The sequence below is a fragment of the Nycticebus coucang genome, chromosome 12 (assembly GCF_027406575.1).
Source record: "Nycticebus coucang isolate mNycCou1 chromosome 12, mNycCou1.pri, whole genome shotgun sequence".
NCBI classification, from domain to species: Eukaryota; Metazoa; Chordata; class Mammalia; order Primates; family Lorisidae; genus Nycticebus; species Nycticebus coucang.
This window is the reverse complement of record NC_069791.1, coordinates 73,478,685-73,497,521: the sequence shown is the minus strand read 5'-3', so window position 1 is coordinate 73,497,521 and position 18,837 is coordinate 73,478,685. Positions and strand designations below refer to the sequence as shown.

At 44.6% G+C, this 18,837-nt stretch overlaps 1 protein-coding gene across 1 annotated transcript; it reads right to left on the bottom strand.

Moving 5' to 3' along the window:
• Window positions 1–219: 219 nt before the first annotated feature.
• FKBP6 (FKBP prolyl isomerase family member 6 (inactive)) lies at window positions 220–15,419 on the bottom strand. The gene is made up of 8 exons (XM_053556204.1): window positions 15,363–15,419; window positions 15,137–15,254; window positions 14,674–14,763; window positions 13,475–13,677; window positions 12,201–12,320; window positions 1,936–2,130; window positions 1,703–1,812; window positions 220–310 (listed from the first exon to the last, which is right to left on the bottom strand). Exons 1-8 carry the CDS (start codon window positions 15,417–15,419, stop codon window positions 220–222), a joined length of 984 nt encoding a protein of 327 aa, XP_053412179.1.
• Between the last annotated feature and the right edge of the window lie 3,418 nt (window positions 15,420–18,837).

Here is an 18,837-nt window from a genome sequence, read left to right as displayed (position 1 = left end):
GTGATCTTCTGTATGAAAAGGCCCATAGTATCTGAATTCTGCACTGTAACTGTGTCATTAGCTGCAACAAGAAACTCTCCTGCCTCCCACACACACACAGCCAAATCCATCCTCAGTTGTAGACAGCCACTGTCTACTGGGGACCAAGGAGAGCAACATGCTTCTTTATAATGGACAAAATCCTGAAGCCTGTCTGCCACCCCACGCCTTCAATTACCTTCAATTTTCTCCCACTGCAGAGCCATTTTCACAAGGGGCAAACATTCGGTGGCACATTTCTTTCTCTTTATCCACATAGTCTCTGTAATAACTGTTGAGAGAATATACACTAGTTAGAGAAGGTCTATCTTTGTAGGAGGTGACATCTGGTGGCTGGAATTCTGCACTCATATTCAGAAACACTAAAAATTTAGGTCTTAAACCGAATCAGGAGGGGATGAAAGCAACACAGGAAAGGTGGAGGAGATGGGGAAGCACCAGAGAGCTGTTCAGGAAGCCCTTGGACAGGAAGTCCTTAACATGAAGAGATGGCAGCCTTGAAAGGCAGGAGCCTCTCTCAGTGAGGCTCCAGGCTGAGTCTTGTCAAGTTACCCCTCATAATTAGCAGCCTCTAGCCTATTTTGAGATTTTCTTTCTTTTTTTTCTTTTTGAGATTTTCTTGCTAAACAATGGTCAGATCCCCAAATTTCTGCAACTAACTTGACAGCATAATTTTAAATATGAGAAAGGAAATTGCTGGAAAGTCCTAGAAGAATGGATATGTAACCCCTGGTTCTAAATACAAGAGATGCACACATCTCAGACTCTTAATGCCAAGAAAGCTTTAACTGGTAATCTGGATTGACTAATGTTAAGAGGACAAGAGGATCTCATCAATACAGAAGAAAATATGACAGGCATGGTGGCACACACCTCTAATCCCAACACTTCAGGAGGCCAAGGTGGGAGGACTGCTTGAGGACAGGTGTTCAAGATCAGCCAGGGCAACACACTGAGATTTTTGTCTCTACAAAAAATTTAAAAATCAACCAGGTGTGGTGGTACATACTGGTAGTCCCAGGTACTTGGGAAGCTGAGATGGGAGGATTGCTTGAGCACAGGCCTTAGAGGCTACAGTGAGCTATGATCATGCCATTGCACTCCAGGCTAGGTAACAGAGCAATACTTAAAACCCTTTTAAAAAGTTTCACTGGGGGCAGTGCCTGTGGCTCAAAGGAGTAGGGTGCTGGCCCCATATGCTGGAGGTGGTGGGTTCAAACCCAGCCCCGGCCAAAATAAACTGCAAAAAAAAAAAAGAAAGAAAAATAGGCTCGGCGCCTGTGGCTCAAGCTGCTAAAGCGCCAGCCAAATACACCTGAGTTGGTGAGTTCAAAATCCAGCCCTGGCCCACTAAACAACAATGACGCTACAACCAAAAAAAAAAAAAAAGTTTCACTGGAACATCTCTCTAGTGGCGCTTAGGGTAAGAGGAAGACAGGTGGAAAATGATCCAGACATTTGTAGTTTGGAGCTCTGTCTGACCTCCTTGCTGGGAACTGCTGTTTCAGCACACTGAGCAATTCAGAAAACCAGCTCTAGCAAGGGCTGCCTCATAACACGTTCTGGACAACATTCCCAGATAAATCTTTACCCAGGTAGATGGACTAGAATTGCACCCATGTCACATACCCTCTGTTCGCATTCCTGCAGACAGAGGTCTCACCTGGCCAGTTTTTTCAGCTCATTATTGACGTCATGATTGAAGGGTTGTTCCTTCTGGGCTCGGACTAGAAAATCTCGGGCTTTCTCATATTCAGTCATGAGAAGACAAGCCTGTCATAAAGGACAGTTTTAAAACTGTATTTAGGAAAGCGAGCATGTTTGTAGTAACTGAGTTGAGTACTGCTGCTAGCTTTTCTTGGACATCTGTTCTCAAGTCCTTACTCTCCAACTCACCTGTCCACACCTGAAGAGGGCCTTAGCATTTTTTTGGTCAATGATCAAAGCCTGCTCTCCAAAGTGCAAGGCCCTAGTCGGCCTGTCTAGCTTCAGGTATGTGAAGGACAGGTTCAGGAGGACGAGAAGCTTGGCACCCTCCACCAGGTGCTGCTCTTCAAGGGGTGCATTTCGTCGGTGGAGAAGCAACAAGGCCTGTGGAGAAGGAAGGCAGATGGTCCAGACAAGTAATGATCTTATCTATAAAACCCTGAAGGATGCATGTATTAAAAAAAGAAAAAGCCAAAAATGAATTTAGTAAATGAGTTTACTATAAAAGATTGCAGGACATAAGATCAATATATAAAAGTCAGTTAAGGGCGGTGCCTGTGGCTCAGTGAGTAGGGCACTAGCCCCATATACCAAGGGTGGTGGGTTCAAACCCGGCCCCGGACAAACTGCAACAAAAAACATAGCCGGCTAAATAGCTGGGCGTTGTGGCGCGCGCCTCTAGTCCCAGCTGCTCTGGAGGCTGAGGCAAGAGAATCGCGTAAGCCCAAGAGCTGGAGGTTGCTGTGAGCCGTGTGACGCCACGGCACTCTACCCAAGGGCGGTACAGTGAGACTCTGTCTCTCCAAAAAAAAAAAAAAAATAGCCAGGCGTTGTGGCGAGTGCCTGTAGTCCCAGCTGCCCAGGAAGCTGAGGCAAGAGAATCGCGAAAGCCCAAGAGCTGGAGGTTGCTGTGAGCCGTGTGACATCATGGCACTCTACTGAGGGTAGAGTGAGTAAAGTGAGACTCTGTCTCTATAAAAAAATTTAAAAAGTCAGTTGTTTCTATATTCTAGCAATGAAAGCAATGAATAATCCAAAAATAACATTAAGAAGCAACTCCATTTACAATAGGATCAAAAAGAATAAAATAAATAAACTTATAAATGTAGGACTTCTACAATGAACGCTACAAATTATTAAAAGAAAATAATATGCAAATAAATGGAAAGGCATCTCATGTTCATGGACTGGAAGACTTAATACTGTTAAGATGGTATATTCTCCAAGCTGACAGATTCAATGCAACCACCATCAAAATTTCAGCAGTCCTTCTTGCAGAGATGGACAAGTTGATTAGAAAATTCACATGGCAGCTCGGCGCCTATGGCTCAAGCGGCTAAGGCGCCAGCCACATATAGCAGAGCTGGCAGGTTCAAATCCAGCCTGGGCCTACCAAACAATGACGGCTGCAACCAAAAAATGGGTAGGCGTTGTGGCGGGTGCCTGTAGTCCCAGCTACTTGGGAGGAGGAGTTAGGAGAATCACTTGAGGCTCTGTATCAAAAAAAAAAAAAAAATAAAGAAAAAAGAAAATTCACATGGAAAATCAGGGGACTCTGAATAGCCAGAACACTCTTGAAAAAGAGCGAAGTGGAAAGACTCATACTTCCCAATTTCAAAACTTACTAAAGCTATAGTAATTAAGCCAGTGTGGTAATGGCATAAGTATAGACAGATGGATTACGGGAATGAAACTGAGAGTTCAGATTAAGAGTTCAGAAGTAAATCCATACAACTACAGTCAACTGATTTTTTTTAAAAATGGCGTCAACAGAATCATATAACAGAATATTACTCAGCCTTAAAAAAGAATGAAGTTTGGTACGTGCTATGACACAGATGAGCATTCAAAACAATTCAATGGGGGAAAATTACAGTCTTTTCAACAAATTGTGCTGGACACTTGGCTATCAAATGAACAAAGGTGGACCCATACCTTCTGTTATATATAAAAGGTAACTCAAATGGATCATAGACATAAAAGTAAGAGATAAAATGTAAGACTCTTAGAAGCACATGTGTAAATCTTTGTGACGTTGGTAAACTGTTGGTTCAATATAAACCAAAAGCACAAATAAGCAAAGAATAAACTAAACTTCATCAAAATTTAAAATTTTGTTCCAAAAGACACTACTAAGAAAATGAAAAGACAGGTAACAGAATGGCAGATAATATTTTCAAATCACATTTAATAAGGGTCTAGTATCCAGAATATATAAACTTTAACAACTCAATAAATACAAAGACAATCCAATTTAATATGCAAAAGATTTAAAGACATTTCTCCAAACATCATGTACAAATGGTCAATAAGTCCATGAAAATATGCTCAATGTCATTAGTCATCAGGGAAATGAAAATCAAAACCACAATGAGATACCACTTTACACCCACTAGGATGGGTGTAATTTTAAAAATGTAAAGTTAAGTGCTGGGAAGGATGTGAGAAGTTAGAACACTTGTACACTGCTGGTGGGAATGCAAAATGGTGCAGCTGCTATAGAAGTTTGGCAGTTCCTCAAAAATTTAAACACAGGGTTACCATATGACTCAGCAATTGCACTTCTAGGTACACACTCGAAGAACTGAAAACATATGTCCACCCAACGACCTCTACACAAAGTTCACAACAGCATTATTCATAACCAAAAAGTGAAAGCAACCAAAATGTCCATCAAATGATGGGCAAATAAAAGGCAACCCAGAATCATACGACAGAGTATTACTCAGCCTTAAAAAAGAATGAAGTTTGGTATGTGCTATGACACAGATGAGCATTCAAAACATTCTGCTAAGTGAAACAAGCCAGCCACAAAGGGTCACATATCTGATGAAACTATTTTACGTGAAAGGCAAAGAATAGGCAAATCCACAGAAACAATGTAGACCATAGGTTACCAGGGGTTTGGGATGTAGGCGGAATGGTAACTGCTAACAAGCACAGCTTCATTTATTTGGGTGATGAAAATGTTCCGTAATTAAATATTGGTAATGGTTGCAGAACCCTGTGAATCTACTAACAACCACTAAACTGTGTATTTTTTTCTATTTTTAAATTTTTTCTTATTTTTAATTATGGGTACATAATAGTTGTAATTTTTTTTTTTTTTTTCCTTCCCGAGATAGTCCTGCTTTGTTGCATGGGATAGGATGCAGGAGCATCATCATTGCCCACTGGAACCTCCTGGGCTCGAGCAAGCCTCCTGCCTCAGCTTCCTGAGTAGCTGTAAGTGTACACCTAATTTTTTTCTATTTTTTTGTAGAGATGGGGTTTCACTCTTGCTTGGGCTGGTCTTGAACTCTTGGGCCTCAAGCAATCCTCTGCCTTGGTGTCTCAAATTACTAGGATTACAGACATGCCTGGCCAGTAGTTGTGTATCTTTATAGGGTACATGTGATGTTTTGACATGCACATACAATGTGAATTAATCAAATCAGAATAAATTGTGTCTACATCACCTTAGGAATTTATCATTTCCTTGTTAAGAACATTCCAATTCTACTCTTTTAGTTATTTTAAAGTATATTCTAACTTATTGATTATAGTCCCTGTGTTCCACTCAGCATTGTTGAGTCTATCTAATTATATTTTTGCACCCAATACCCAACTCCACTTTATCTACTCTTTCCAGCTCCCTTCCTTAGCCTCCAGTAGCCATCATTCTAGTCTGTCTCCATGAGATAATTGTTTTTAATATTTAGCCCTCACATATGAAAATATGTGAGATTTGTCTTTCTGTGCAAAGCTTATTTCACTTAACATAACGTTCTCCAATTTCATCCATGTTGTTAGAAATGGCCGAGTTTAATTCTTTCTTGAGGCTATATAATATTCCATTGCACATATGTACAATTTTATCCATTCATCCACTGATGACACTTAAGTTGATTCCAAATCTTGGCCATTGTGAATAGTGCAGCAATGTGGGAGTGCAGACGTCCTCTAGATACAGTGAATTCTTCTCCTTTGGAAATATACCAAGCAGTGGCATTTCTGGGTCATATGGTACTTCTATTTCTAGTTTTTTTTTTTTTTGTAGAGACAGAGTCTCACTTTATCACCCTCGGTAGAGTGCCTGGCGTCACACAGCTCACAGCAACCTCCAACTCCAGGGCTTAAGCGATTCTCTTGCCTCAGCCTCCCGAGCAGCTGGGACCACAGGCGCCCGCCACAACGCCCAGCTATTTTTTGGTTTGCAGTTCAGCCGGGGCCGGGTTTGAACCCGCCACCCTCGGTATATGGGGCTGGCGCCCCACCGACTGAGCCACAGGTGCCGCCCTCTATTTCTAGTTTTTTAAGGAACCTCCACACCGTTCTCCATAGTGGTTGCACTAATTTACATTTCCCCCACAGTGTATGAGTATTCCCCTTTCTCCACATCCTCACCAGTATCCGCTATTGCCTTTTTGATACAAGCCCTTTTAATGGGGTTGACATCCCTTTTATAAGTTTAGCTGCAACATGCCTAGCACAGTGCCTACCATGAAATAGTCATTAAAGTGAAGTTTGTCCCTTCAGATCTCCCATACAGTGGTATATAGATAAATGTTCAATAACCAGCTCTTGGGGGGAAAACAGAGGCCTGCTTTGTAGCATTTGCCTATTCCTGTGGTATAAATATTCCCATGAAAGTTGCCTTCAAACTACCCAAATTCATATTAACCAAGTCACAAAATTCCTGAAAATTTTACTATTGAAAAGTTTAAGTTTTCATGGGCTCCTGTACACCACTGCCTGCATGTTTGTGATCACTGCCTCTTCCACTAAACTTACTTTTATCAACTCTCTTTTCCTAAGTGTTCCCCATTACCCTCTTAATCAGGTTCAAATTTGTCTGTACATATCATCTTCCTGAATCTTCCCACCTTGTATCTATTACCCTAGTATTCTTTAGATATAACCTATTTCAGACTAGAAATCTACCAACTATACCCTGAATAGGCTTGCTTACTTCTACCTGTCACAATCTCTTCTCTTGCCCAGAGTTAATTCCTCCCCATTTCCCTAACTGCCATTTCATCCCTCTAGACTCAGCTAAAACCCCATTTCCTTTTTGCCACCTCTACCAGTAGTTCCAGTCCACAAAAATCTCTTCTCCAAAAAGCTATAGCACTAAGTACTAACCTTAGTCCATTTGGACTGCTATGACCAAACACTATCAAGTGGGTGGCTTATGAAAAACCAACAACTCTAGAGATTTTTCACTGTTCAAGAGGCTGGGACACATAAACATCAAGACACAGGCAGACTCAGTGTCTGGTGAGGGCTCACTTCTCGTTCACCAATGGCAACTCCCAGCTGTGTCCTCACATAATAGAGCAGCAAGATGGTTCTCCAGGGTCTCTTTCTAAAGGCACTGATCCCATTTGTGAGTGCTCACTCATGACCTCATCACCTCCCAAAGGACCCACCACCTCCTAATACCATCAGCTTGGTGACTGGGTTTCAACATCTGAATTTTGGGAGGACATAAATACTCAAACTGTAAATATCTGTTGGTTTTTCTTTTTTCTTGTAACTGTCAGTTTTTCGAGCTACATTTTATCTTACTACCTAAATTAAAAGCCCTTGCAAACAGGAACCCTGCCACACAATACTGAGCAAAAGGCTGAAAACACAGTGGTGCTTAATAAATATCAGTCTGCAGTTCCAAGACTGAGGACATTTCTTTTCTTTTCTTTCATTTTTTTTTTTTTTTTTTTAGAGACAGAGTCTCACTCTATTGCCCTTGGTAGAGTGCTGTGGCATCACAGCTCACAGCAACCTCCAACTCCTGGGCTTAGGCGATTCTCTTGCCTCAGCCTCCTGAGTAGTGGGGACTACAGGCGCCCCACCCAGAATGCTGACTATATTTGTGTCGCAGTTTGGCCAGGGCCAGGTTCAAACCCCACACCCTTGGTATATGGGGCCAGCGCACAGGCACTGCCTGAGGACATTTCTTTCTTTTTTTTTTGAGACAGAGCCTCAAGCTGTCGCCTTGGTTAGAGTGCCATGGCATCATAGCTCACAGCAACCTCAAACTCCTGGGCTCAAGTGATTCTCCTGCCTCCGCCTCCCAAGTAGCTGGGACTGCAGGCACTCACCACAACACCCGGCTATTTTTTGGTTGCAGCCATCATTGTTGTTTGGCGGGCCCCGGCTGGATTCGAACCCGCCAGCTCAGGTGTATGTGGCTGGCGCCTTAGCTGCTTGAGCCACAGGCGCCGAGCCTGACTGAGGACATTTCTAATAGGAAAAGACATATAAAACTTCCAGCTGAGCAAGGCAGACTTAACACACACCCTCTCCTTTCTCCTAACCCTGAAGGAATAAGATAGGTAATACTCCAACAAGAGAACAGGACAAGAGGAGGCTTAGTAACAAGCCCGATATGACAGAGTAGAGGTAGTGTGACAACTGACTTGGCAGAGCAGTTTCATTATAAAAGGGAATGGTCTGCAGCTCAGAGCCCTGGAGACCTAGGAATGGAGGGAACCACAAGTGAGAGCTATCAGCGGTAAGTGGAACTGAAGGAGGGAGGACAAGTCAAATGTTCCCTCTACTAGCTGTCCCTGTGTGTCCAGATGGCCACCACCTCAGGAATCAGGAGATGTACTTTCCAGAAAAATGGAATCAAAGAGGCTTTTAATTCAGGGACCAGGTGGCAGAGGGCAAGAAGGTGGCATACTGATAAAAACTATGAAAGGGGGTAGCGCCTGTGGCTCAAGGAGTAGGGCGCCAGTCCCATATGATGGAGGTGGTGGGTTCAAACCCAGCCCCAGCCAAAAAAAAATTATGAAAGGAAAACCCAATAACAGACAGTGAGAACTTCTGTACTTTTCCCCTGGCCTTGCTCCCAGAATACTGGCGGCTAGAGGCACATACTCTGGGCTGGAGAGAACTAAATGGCCCCTGAGGAAATACCTATTTGCTCTGGTGTGTGGGGTTTCTATCTGACCACCAGAAAATCTGTCCCACCAAGCACTTAGAATTCCAAATTAACCTTTTTCTTTGTTTAAAGGGTCTTACTCTGTCACCCAGGATAGCATGCAGTGGTGCCATCATAGCTCACAGCAACCTCAAATGCCTAAGCCGAAGTGAAGTGATCCCCTTGCCTCAGCCTCTTGAGTGGCTGGGACTACAGGTTATGTGCCATCACACCTGGCTTATTTGTCTACTTTTTGTGGAACAGCTTCTTATTACATTGCTCAGGCTGGTCTCGAACTCCTGGCCTCAAGAAATCCTCCTTCTCTAGCCTCTCAAAGTGTTACTATCTAGTTATTAGGCCACAGATATGAGGACCACTAACCCATCTGAAGAAAACCTCTGTAGGAGAGGTAGTCTCTTGCTTGTCTCCCAAAAGGTGTTCCCCTTATCTTCCAAAGTAACCAAATTTTTTGCCGTAAACACGAACAATCAGAATATGATTGTTCTCTGGGCTTGGAGCCTATGGCTCAAGCAACTAAGGCACCAGCCACCTATACCTGAGCTGGCGGGTTCGAATCCAGCCCGGGGCTGCCAAACAAGAATGATGGCTGCAACCAAAAAAAAGTAGCTGGGTGTTGTGGTGGGCACTTGTAGTCCCAGCTACTTGGGAGACAGAGGTAGGAGAATCGCTTGAGCCCAGGAGTTAAGAGGTTGCTGTGAACTGTAATGCCACGACACTCTACCCAGGGCCACCGTTTGAGGCTATGTCTCAAAAATAAATAAAATAAATAAAATAAAATAAAGAATATGAAAATCTGTTAGCATTCTGGGACAAGGAAGCTAGACAAGGCCAGGAGAATAGATTTTGGAAAACAATTCAGTAGAAATGTCACATGGCTGAAACCCCGCTTAAGGATATGTTTGTACGTGCCTTTCGTCCTTTCTTCCTTTCTGCTACCCAGAACTCAGAGGCCACCGTCATCCTGGACCACAAGGCCAAAGTCTCACTTCAGAAATGAGAAGTAGGCTCAGCGGTTATGGTGCCAGCCACATACACCAGAGATGGTGGGTTCAAGCCCAGTCCGGGCCTGCTAAACAACAACAACTACAATAAAGGAAAACAATAGCCGGGAATTGTGGCAGGCGCTTGTAGTCCCAGCTACTTGGGAGGCGGAAGCAAGAGAATTGTTTAAGCCCAAGAGTTGGAGGTTGCTGTAAGCTGTGACGACACGGAGCTCTACTGAAGGGACGACATAGTGATACTCTACCTCAAGAAAAAAAAAAGAAAGAAATGAGAAGCAGCCTGGGTGCCTTCAGACACTGTGGAGCATAGCCATCAACCAACCCTGGCTTGCACACCTTAAGCCTGTTGCATGAGTGAGAAATAAACTCTTTAGGTCACTGTTCTTACAGGCTAATTACTTTTGCAGAGACAGGTCTTGCAATGTTGCCCAAGCTGGTCTTCAACCCCTGGCCTCAAGTAATCCTCCTGTCTTGGCCTCCCAAAGCATTGGGATTACAGGTGTGAGCCACCATCCTGGACTGAATACTAATTTTTAAAATTATAACATGACAATACTGGAAACATAGAAGGGAGAGTGACAGTAGAAACTAAAACCTCACCTTCCATAGTAAGAATCAAAAATGTCAAAAAGAGCAACAAAAGGCAGAATACCAGAAAAACAGCATGTATAATTAAAATGGCCTCAGGGGTCAGACTTAGGAAATAGACTAGGAAATGGAAAGAATGGAAAATTTTCAAACAAGCAGGCTCATCCTCAGAAACTTTACAAGGAACAGTATCCATGATCCACCCTATCTATCAGCCACATTAGGAACCTGATTTTGTCACACTCCAAAAGAAAACACACACATGCTCACTGCCCTTTCTCCCTCTGGAGTATATTCACACAAGCCAAAGGTGTGTAGCAGATCCCGTTACCAATTGTGTATTTTTCCTTCTGACAGGACTCACATTTCACTCAAAGCAGTCATGTACTAATTAAAAAACTAAATTTAGGCTTGGCGCCCAGAGCACAGTGGTTACAGCACCAGCCACATACATCTAGGGTAGTGGGTTCAAACTCGGCCCGGACCAGTTAAATGACAACAACTGCAACAAAAAATAGCCAGGCATTGTGGTGGGCATCTGGAGTTCCAGCTACTTGGGGAGGCAAAGGCAAGAGAATCGCTTGTGAGTGAGCGCACTCAGAAGAGTGATGCCATAGCACTCTACTGAGGGTGACATAGTGAGATTCTGTCTCAAAATAAAATAAAATAATATAAATAAAAAACTAAATGTCCCAGCTTCCCATACAGCTAGGGTCCTCTATATAACACAAGCCTACCCCATGAGATACGGAGGGAAGCCATAGGAAAAATTTCTGGAAAACTCATAGCATCGATCATACATCAGACTCTTCTCCTTTCCCTTTGTCCTGCACATATGACCATGTAATGCTATAGACTGAATGACCTTTGGGGGAAAAGATGACACACGTTAAGGGTGGCTAAATAGAAACAGGAATGTGGATCCCTGATTGCTTCACGGAACTGCTATATACCAGCCCTGGACTGCCTGCCTTCAGAATCTCCACATGGGAAAAATGAAATTTCTAGTTTAAGATACTCTTTGTCAGGATTCTGTTACTTAAGGTGAATGCAAATCCTTAATAGTTTAGGCTCAGTAAGAAAATGAGATAAAATGAGAATTGTCCCAGACTCTAAACTTTGTCCTATTTGCATCTAGAACCTAAAGCAGTTTAGGAAAGTCATCAGCATAACCTATACACAAGGCTAAATGACAATCAAGTTTGTTGAGATTAGAATCACCTTAGAGTTACGTGAACCTCCACTGTCATAGAGATATAAAATAAAGATGCCATACAGGGTGGAGAAATCAGCTGGTGGAGGACCAAATAACCACTAGAATGAAAATTTCAAATTAATAAACTTTATGTATTAGAGCAGTGGAATGGGAATTTTTAAAAACTTCTAATTGAAGTACATATACAGAAAATTATAAAAGTCAGTGCATAGCTTGATGAATTTTCACAACCTAAACATACCCATGTAAACCACATCCAGATCAAAACACAGAACATTGCTAGGTGCCTCCCAATCCCCTGTGTCCCTCCTCCCAGCTGTGGCATGAGGACTTTTTTAAATGTGTTTTTTTTTTTTTTTTGGTAGAGACAGAGTCTCACTTTATGGCCCTCGGTAGAGTGCCGTGGCCTCACACAGCTCACAGCAACCTCCAACTCCTGGGCTTAAGCGATTCTCTGGCCTCAGCCTCCCGAGTAGCTGGGACTACAGGCGCCCGCCACAACGCCCGGCTATTTTTTGGTTGCAGTTTGGCCGGGGCCTGGTTCGAACCCGCCACCCTCGGCATATGTGGCCGGCGCCCTACCAACTGAGCCACAGGCACCGCCCTTAAATGGGTTTTTTCTTAATGGCTGCTCATGAAAAGTAGAGAAAGATGAAATCTATGTTTCTTAAGATGCTTCCTAAACACCTAAACTTATACTTAACTTTCAAAGCATTCTTACCCTTTTATATCTCACTTTAGCATCATAGAAACGGTTCTGGCGGAAAAGATAGTTGCCAAACTCCCGTTCAGTAGCTGCCACTTTTAGGACCTTTTGAAGTGGAAATTGATCTTGCTGCTCCTGAAGACCAAAGACAAGAACACTCAGCAAAACAATAAGGCCATAATGCCACAGTGGAACATGTTTTTTCTTTTAGATTATGAACTTTTGTTTACTGTCTTACGTGTGCCTAGTCATCTCTGAATCCCAACACAGGTCATGGTATGTGGGTGTTATAATCAATTCTATCTTACAAACTAGAACCAGAAATAAGTCTATTTCTTTAGTCCTCCCGACATGTTCCCTGAAGCAGCCGTTTCCCATAGAATCAGAAACTGATGGAACTTTCCAAGCACAGAAACCAAGGCTCATGAGCACTATTTATCCAGCAAGCATTTGGGAGGTCTCACTTTGCTCCGTGCTCTGTATGTCTTCATGGTCATGAAGCTCTACCGTGGCTACACACCAGAATCGCCCATAGAGCCTCTTTGGTCCTGCCCCAATCTTCAGAGATCCTAAATCAGTACACCTGAGGTATCTCTAAGAACCTGTATCCCATGGAAAGATGAGAAAAAGATGTGATCGCTTATTTGAGGTGCTAACAATTTAGCCTGGGAGATACCATTTGTAGATATGAAACCTCAGGATGGGACATCTAAAGCCACGTTATAGCAGTATGAGACAGAACAGGGCATAAAACTGCGATGGAATTAGAAGGCCTGTATCTATGGGATAGGGTTAAGTGGAAAATTTCCAACAAAAAGCCAAGTTATAAGGACGGCAACCAGTTGCCAGCAACTGTCTCAGCTTATACCCAATGTCTCTGGCATCTTTCCTAAGTTAATAGCCCCTCTTACTCTCAACTGTTCTGGGTTGGAGAGTCAATCGTTTCACACTTGAGTTAGCAAGAACTGACTTGCTGGAAACAAAATATAATGTTGAAAGGCAAATGTTCATGGTCATATTGAGAAAACTCAAAGAGTGACTCAAAGATCAGTTCAAACTGCTAATCCCTAATAAACCCACAGCCTTACCTTGGTCCATCATCACATTGATCCATACCCAAGAGCCATTACTAAGTGGTGGAACTCCTCTCCCACTCCCACTGCACTGGAGCCTTGGGTGGAATCCCAGGCACACCATTACCAGCAGAGTAGACTATCAAGGAAAATTACCAAAACCACAAACTCATCCCTCTCTCCATAAAACAGTGACATCTAGGCTCTGTAACTTACAGCTGAAAGGGCACAAAACTTGTCTGATTCAGCAGAGTCTAGGAAGTCAAGCAGCTCAATTTCAAACAGGACTGTGGTGTTTGGGGGGATCAGGGGAGGGCAACCCAGGGTTCCATAGGCATAGGTTGGCTTGAACAGAAACCTGGCCAGCTCTCCTCTCCGCATGCTCAGAAGGCCCAGTTCCATGCCCCAAAGCGTGATATCTAAAGAAGTGAGAAGGAACATGGTTGAAGTTTGCTCTATAACCTGTTTAATGTTATTGGTTTCTTCCTTCTCCAAGTCTAAGCCTCCTGCATTGTAGTCCCAACTCACTTTTCAGCCTCGCTTCCTACTACCACCACCATTCTCAAACCCCAACTTCAGGCTTGGCAAGGTCCTGTATCTCAATCACACAGTTCCTTCTTCCTGTAATCGCCTCCTCCCCTGATTTAAATCTGATTCAGACTTCAGGGCTCATTTCACAGCTCTTTCAAGAGGCCTTCCTTGAACCTCCCAGCTAGAATTAATTGGGCCTTCATTAGGCACACCCACCACACAGCTTATACCTTTCAGCACTCATCCAATTCTAGTAGGTTGGTTGTCTGAAAGCAGGTCCATCTCCACAATGCTGTGAAGTCCTTAAGGGCAGAAATGTTCTGATTTTCTGAGTTACCCTCTCTCTGTTCACCATGCATTATGGTTGGTAAGCATGCGACAGATGTTTACTTAATAAATTTTTAAAAATTCCCAAAAGGGGCAGCACCTGTGGCTCAGTGAATAGGGCACCAGCCCCATATACGGAGGGTGGCGGGTTCAAACCCGGCCCTGGCCAAACTGCGACAAAAAAATAGCGGACATTGTGGCGGGTGCCTGTAGTCCCAACTACTTGGGAGGCTGAGGCAAGAAAATCGCCTAAACCCAAGAGCTGAAAGTTGCTGTGAGCTGTGACAGTACAGTACTCTACAGTGGGTGATAAAGTGAGACTGTCTCTAAAAAAAAAAAAGTCCAACGTTAAATCAGGATGCAAAGATAACCTTGCCAACTAGGCCATCTCTCAAATCCCTAGATCTCAAGAGAGAACCTAACTGCTTTCCAAAACCCAGGCTCACAAAAACCAACTCTCAGAACTTGTGCTGTGGATGTTTCTCCAATCCTAAGGTTTTGTGCCACATCTCCGCCCCAAACCAACCCTGATTTTCCAGCTCTTAATCCAAATTTACCCTCTCCAAGTTTCATTAGCCGAGGAGTTTTCCTAAAGCAATTAGAATCGAAGGGCCTGTCCATGTGCTCCAGATATCCAGAATATTTCACTAGGGCAGAAAAAACAAAAGTGAGAAAAATGGACCAAAGACACCCACACTTGTGAGTCTCCTTAATTTCACACAGAAACAATGGAACCAAATGAGCTCAAGCCGTGGAACACCCCCTCAACTACAGGTGTGAATCTTTTCTCCACATTTCGGAGGCTGCCTTCCTAATGGGAGGTTCAAGAATTTCAATGAGCGACCTTCAGCGTTCATTGCTCACAGAGGCACTACGCAAAGGGGAGATGCCCTTAGAAACCCCAATTCAAATAAATCATTTCTGCTCCTAGATAATGCTGTTTTTTAAAAATGTGGCCTCCCTCGCCCCATAGGAAAGTGCAATTACACGTATCCAGAAGACGACTGCCACTGGCCATACCTAGCACCGAAGCATCGGGCGTCACTAGGTCCCCAGCGCCCTCTCGGATGACATCCTTCAGCACGCCCCGGTCCCCAGAGATGTCCAGCATTCTCTGACTTAACCGCTGGTACGGAGACTGGTAAGAAAGCAAGGCAGGCGGATCCCCCCGATTCAGCCCCCAGTGCTCCCCAGCCAGCCCCTGCCCCGCGTTGACATCCTGAAGCGGCTCCCGGGGGCCCCTCACCTGGCCGGGGGCGTCATCCCCTTCCAGGACTCCCTGGTTCCGGGCGCTTCCCCCCATATCTGCTGCTCGCCCCGAGGCGCGCTCCCGCAGTCCCTCCCCCTCCGTGATTCAGAAGGTTCGGAAGGCCCCTTTATACCCCGCAGTCCCTTCCCGACAGTGGCGTTTCCTTCTGGGGCCACGAGGACATGCTCACAGCTTTGCTCCAACTGCCAACAACCGCCCTCAAGCGCCGGGGGAAACTGCTGGGGCACGTGGCAGGAAGCGGTTGGTAGAAACGCCTCAGGGCACGATGGGTCACGTGGCGGGTGGGCGGAGCACAACAGAACACGTGACCGGGCTGCCCAGGAAATGGAGGGAGCACGTGGCACGGCGTGTGGTGGGGGCGCAGGGAAAGCCCGGAGAGCAGGCGATTGATTGGAGGGAACCAGCAGGCCTGCAGTATTCTGGAGCTGCCTGCTGCTGGCAGCGTCAGCCCTCCCAGCCCTGGCTTACTTCCACCTTCCCTCCTCTATTACGTTCTGGAGAAATTCAAGCTCAGATAGGCCCTGAACATCAAATTGCGAAGTTCTTGAGGCGGGTGAAAAGTGATGTTTCTCGCCTTCTCACCGCCAAGTCCAAAATCACTGCTGCACCTTCTCGCTCTCGTTGCAAAGGAAGACACACACACACACACACACACGTTCCCTAGACCTTTCCTTTCCCCTCGTGTCTGGTCACAGACTTGAGTTTTGTGGGTATCCCTCCTGGACCAGTCTTGCCTTCCCTTTTGGATCGTTCCTTCAGCTTCTATGGCCGTTAATTCATGGCTCCTTCCTGCTGCAGGTGTCTGGATTGGTGCTTTTCGCAGAAAAACTTTAAAAGGTGGAGGATGCAAAGGCCTCTTCCATCACTGGCTCCACTTTTTCATCCTGCAAGTACCATTACACACGCAGACACACAAAAGCACGCTCACACCCCCCATGTCCCCAGGACTGCTCATCTTGACAAATCATCACACACCTCTGTCTTCAGGTTACCAGGCCGTTGTTAGCAGTTGACAAAGTTGAACTCTCTGGCCCTTCAACACTTTTTTTCTTGCCTTAACTATTAGTTTTCTAGCACTGCTGTAATAAATTCCTACAAAGCTAGGTGCAGTCACATCCCAAAAGGGGGAAGTCAGGGACTGCCTCCACTGATATTTTGTTTTGTATATTTGCTTATATGCAGGAAAATAGAACATTCAAAACACCAGCTCGGAGCCCATAGCACAGTGGTTATCATGCCAGCCACGTACACCAAGGCTGACAGTTCCAACCTGGCCCAGGCCAGCTAAACAATAATGACAACTGCAACAAAAAATAGTCAGACATTGTGGTGGGAGCCTGTAGTCTCAGCTACTTGAGAGGTGGAGGCAAGAGAATTGCTTAAGCCCAAGAGTTTGAGGTTGCTGTGAGCCGTGACGCCATGGCACTCTACCAAGGGTGATGTAGTGAGACTCTGTCTCAAAAACTAACTAAACATCATCACTTCTCAGCCTTTTGGCTAATATCAAGTGCAAAAAGTAAACATCAGTGGGAGCAGTCTGTAACACTCCCACTTTGGGACACAACTGTTAAAGGTAACATCTACTTTTTAGGTCAGGTTGTGTAGGTTAGGAGTCCAAGGCCAACCTCAGTGGGCTAAAATGAAGATGTCAGCAAGGCTGCATTATTTACTGGACAATCTGTGAAGAATCTGCTTCCAAGTTCATTCAAGTTGTTGGTGGACTCACATCCCTGCAACTCCATCTCCTTGCCCCAGGTCCCCCATCTCTTTGCCTGTTCTCAGCCTGGGACTACCCTTAGCTCCTAGGGGTCACCTTCTATGAGCCCTGCCCTCTCTTGCATCAAATCCTACTCCTGCTTGGATGCCACCTGCTGCATCTTTCTCTGACTCTAGCCAGAGAAAATTCCCTGCTGTTAAAGGTTCATGTGGTTAGATCAGGCCTATTCATATAATTCAGAGCCATGACCATAATTACATGTGCAAAGTCCTTTTTGTTACCACATAAAGTAACATTCACAGATTCCAGTAATTAGGGCATGGACATCTCTGGGGGCTGTTCTGCTCTACCACTTCCAGGACACCACACACTCCTGGTGTTCCTCCTGTCTCACTGGCTGTGCTTTGCTCCACCATCCTCCTCTTCCCTATCTATAAACATCTCAATTCCTGAGAGATCCCAACCATTCCCACACGTTTAAATATGTGATGTACTTAAACAGGTGATAAGTACTTGCTGACCCATTTCCCAGACTGCCCTCTTGTGATCTCTCAAGTTGCTGACTGATGTTTTGGTTTGTATTTTAAAGGCCAGACTTGCGCTGTGGCCTAGGCTGGAGTGGGGTAGCATGATGATATAGCTCACTGCAGCCTTGAACTCCTGGGCTCAAGTGATCCTCCCATCTCAGCCTCCTGAGAAGCTGAGAGTACGGGTGCACACTACCATGCCTGGATAGTTGTTTGTTTGTTTGTTTTTTAAACAGAGTCTCACTTTGTCAACCTTCGTAGAATGCCGTGGCATCACAGCTCACAGCAATCTCAAACTCTTGGGCTCAAGCGATTCTCTTGTCTCAGCCTCCCGAGTAGCTGGGACTACAGGTGCCAGCCACAACATCTGGCTATTTTTAGAGACGGAGGTCTCGCTCTTGTTCAGGTTAGTCTCAAACCCATGAGCTCAGGCAATCCACCCGCCTTGGCCTCCCAGAGTGCTGGGATTATAGGCGTGAGCCACCAGGCCAACCATGCCTGGATAGTTTTTAAGTTTTTGTACAGACAAGTGTCACCATGTTGCCTAGGCTGATCTCAGTTGATCCTCCCACGTCAGCCTCGCACAGCAGCTAGCTTCTTTGAATCCTTTAGGTGTCAGTTCAACAGTCTCCTCCTCAAAAACATTGCCCTGCCCTTTCTAAAGTGGTACCTCACAAAAATATTAAAAAACAAAACAAAAGAAAGTGGTACCTTGCACACTTGTCACCTTATCTCCTCCTCTCTCACCACCCTGCATAGGATTTTAACACTGTTGCATTGTTTATTTATGACTTAATACTACCTGTGTCCCCAGCTGTATTATAGATTCCAAAAGGACAGGGACTTTGTCTGTTCTCTACTGTATTTCTAGTACCAAGCTCAGTGCTTGATACATAGCAGCTTCTCAATAAATTATTTGTTGAATTAACAAAATTAGATTTCTACCTGCCTATGCAGACTTTAGCCTTGGTTGTCACTGGGGTAGGGACCTCACCCTGCTGGCAGACCTGGGTGCTTAGTCCTGTTCGTACTGTGGTCTGCTAGACACTCCTGACACCCTCTCCCACACCTGTCTTTTCCAATTAATAATTCCCCACTATATCCCTGTAATACATGTAGATTTGTCTTAGTTTGCGTTCTGTTGCTTTTAACAGAATGCTTGAAACTGGGTGATTTATAAGGAAGAGGAATTTATTTCTTATAGTTT